The 2,563-nt window shown below is 67.4% G+C and overlaps 2 protein-coding genes across 2 annotated transcripts in view; both read right to left on the bottom strand.

Moving 5' to 3' along the window:
- Nucleotides 1-2,563, bottom strand: part of MCAM (melanoma cell adhesion molecule) — a 36,541-nt gene that overhangs the window by 26,739 nt on the left and 7,239 nt on the right. The window lies entirely within an intron of this gene.
- C1QTNF5 (C1q and tumor necrosis factor related protein 5) overlaps nt 42-2,563 on the bottom strand; it is a 3,617-nt gene continuing 1,095 nt past the window's right edge. Inside the window, exons 2-3 of the mRNA XM_019547082.1 lie at nt 1,753-1,983; nt 42-979 (exon numbers count right to left, since the gene is read on the bottom strand). Coding sequence (XP_019402627.1) covers nt 462-979; nt 1,753-1,960 — 726 coding nt within the window. The 5' untranslated portion in view covers nt 1,961-1,983 and the 3' untranslated portion in view covers nt 42-461. The remainder of the gene's footprint in view (nt 980-1,752; nt 1,984-2,563) is intronic.

Genomic DNA, 2,563 nt, shown 5'->3' with positions numbered 1-2,563 from the left:
AGCGCCCCTGCCCCTGCCCTGGCCTCCGTGGCATGAGGGGGGCTGCCCCCCAGCTGTGACTTCCGGCACCCCCAAGCGCTTGGTGATGCTCACGGCAGAGCTGGCTCCTTACGAGGGGCCTGGTGTTTGGGCTCCGTGGTCCAGCCAGCCCGTGGCCTCTAGGGGTGGCACGCAAGGGGCGAGGGACCCCTGCCTGCTGCCCCCCGGGTCCCAGCCCCAGGGATGCGGTGCTCAGCCCATCAAGGCCTCCGCTCCCACCTCGCCACCTCTTATGGGCCGCAGGGACCCCCAGCCCCCTCCCCAGGGTGCTATTATACAGCGCTAAGCTGGTGCCCCCTCCCAGCCGCTCCTCTGGGGCAGAGAAGCCTCCCCATCCCCGTGCCGCGCTCCGGGGAAGCGTCCGTGGCGGCACCGGGCCAAGAACCCAGGCGTCCGGGCTCCCAGGCCCGCGCGGGGCCGCGTCAGGCGAAGACGGCCGAGTTCTGCCAGTAGGAGTAGACGAGGAAGCCGGTGAAGGTGCTGTCCGTCTTGACGCTGGAGTAGAAGCCGATGTAGTCGCCCACGCCCACCTGCACCCACACCTCGTCCTCGGGCTCCAGGCGCACCAGGGAGCCCCCGGACAGCGACGCGGGCTTGGGCCAGTTCCCGTAGAACTGGAAGAAGGAGGCCACCGAGCGCCCGTTCTTGACCAGGTCGAACTGCAGGCTGGTGCGGTAGACGGTGGCATGCACGGCGAAGTAGTACAGCCCCGGCACCTCGCACGTGAACTTGCCCGTGGCCGGGTCGTAGTGGCCCTGCTCGTTGAGCAGCACCTCGTCGAAGCGCACCGGCTGGTCGGCCGCGGGCGGGCTGCGCACCTCCGACAGCTTGGCGCTGAAGGCCGAGCGGGGCGCCACCGCGCACTCCCCTGGCGCCCCCTTCTCGCCGGGCAGCCCGTTCAGGCCGGAGCTGCCCGTGTCCCCGCGCAGGCCGGGGACGCCTGCAGGGAGGATGGAGGGAAGAACGTCACCAGCGGGGATGTCCCCGTCCCCCACCCTCTGTAAACCCTACTCCAGCTTGCCACGCTGTGTGCCCAAGGATGTGATCTGGGCATGCAGGCAGCAGCACAGGAACATGAGGATTGTCATTTACTGGGTCAGACCCCATAGGTCTGTCACCCAGCGGCATGAGAGACTATCAGGGGCCGACCAGGGTTTTGCAGCCTCCAGCATTTAAGGTCCAGGACGCTCCCATTCAGAAGCTCCCTCACTCCCCAGCTCAGTAGCTACTGATGCCCCTTGCCTCCTCCTCTTTTTTTTTTGGCTTAAGGCTGACTTAGTTCCAGATTCCTAATCGACAGAGCTGAGCTCAATCGTTCAAGTCTGGCTCTACCTCCGGACAAGTCTCCTCCCCCCCCAGAGTCATCGCTGTGGGACTTCGGATACTCCCCCAATCTGGCATCCTACATGCAGGCCCCAAGCCTGGGGGCTTGGAGTTCAGGCACCCCATAGTCTCGCTTGCCCTGAGCCAAAAGGCTGAAGGAGTGAATTGGAGGGAGAGCCTAAGAGCAATCCCCCAGCACCATAAATTGCGTAGCCAAGGCAGCGTGGCACACCGAGGCAGCATGGCATTGGAGGCAACTGCTGAGATCCTGGTGCTTTGCCCCAGTCATGTCTGCTAGCATACGAAGGGTTAACCCACCTAGCACGCACTAAGGGTGCAAGAGACCCCCCCCCCAGCCCCTTCCTGGATAATGGCTCAGCATCTCCTTACCTGGGGGGCCCATCTCCCCCTTCTCGCCCTGCCCCCCAACTGCTCCGTCCCGGCCATCACGCCCGTCCCTGCCGGGCAGGCCCTGGCTCCCATGCACCCCCGGTGTCCCCGGCAGCCCCGGCTGGCCGGAGCACAGGCTGGGGATCTTGTTGTCCTCAATCTGGAGGGCGCCACCGATCAGCCCGAGGAGGATGAGGAGCTGCTTCATCGCCAGGCTGTGCCGTGCCGGGGCTGCAAGCAGAGCGAGCTGTGAGGTCTGGAGCAGAGGGAGAGGCTGCGCCCGGGCCCGGGCCCCCAGGCACAATGTGGTGTGGCTCCCGCAGCAGGCGGTCTGTGCCTTGGGGCCCAACTGGGCCGTGGGGTGCCCCACTGCCTGCGGCAGCCATGGGCCTGGCTGGCCACCGGGCTATTTGGCTTGGCTGATGGCGGTGGGGCAGACCCGAAGGGCGGCCTGGGGTGCGGTAGGGCTGGCGCAGCTCTCTCCACCCTCCCAGGATCCTGCCGCCTGGAAGGAGACCCAGATCATGGCTGCTGGGGGTGGGGCTGGAGAACCCCACGGCCCCCCATCCTCCCCGCTTCTCCCTGCTGCCCCGCGGATGCTGGGAGGGCGGGGGCTAGTCCGGCCCAGCGTCCGGGGAGGCCAGACCGGTCCAGCCCAGGCCCTGTTCGGCCCCGGCTGCCGGGCCAGGCCAGCATCCGCAGGAGCTGTGCGAGGCGTCTGGAATGCGGTGACGCCTTCCAGCAGCTCCAGCACATTCCTGCTGCATGCGCTCGCTGGGGCCCGCCGCCGGCCGGCGCTCGCCTGGCACGC

The sequence above is a fragment of the Crocodylus porosus genome, unplaced genomic scaffold (assembly GCF_001723895.1).
Source record: "Crocodylus porosus isolate Cpor-Errol unplaced genomic scaffold, CroPor_comp1, whole genome shotgun sequence".
In the NCBI taxonomy this organism is placed as follows: Eukaryota; Metazoa; Chordata; order Crocodylia; family Crocodylidae; genus Crocodylus; species Crocodylus porosus.
Note: the sequence above shows the minus strand (reverse complement) of the source record. Positions and strands in the feature narration are given on the sequence as shown.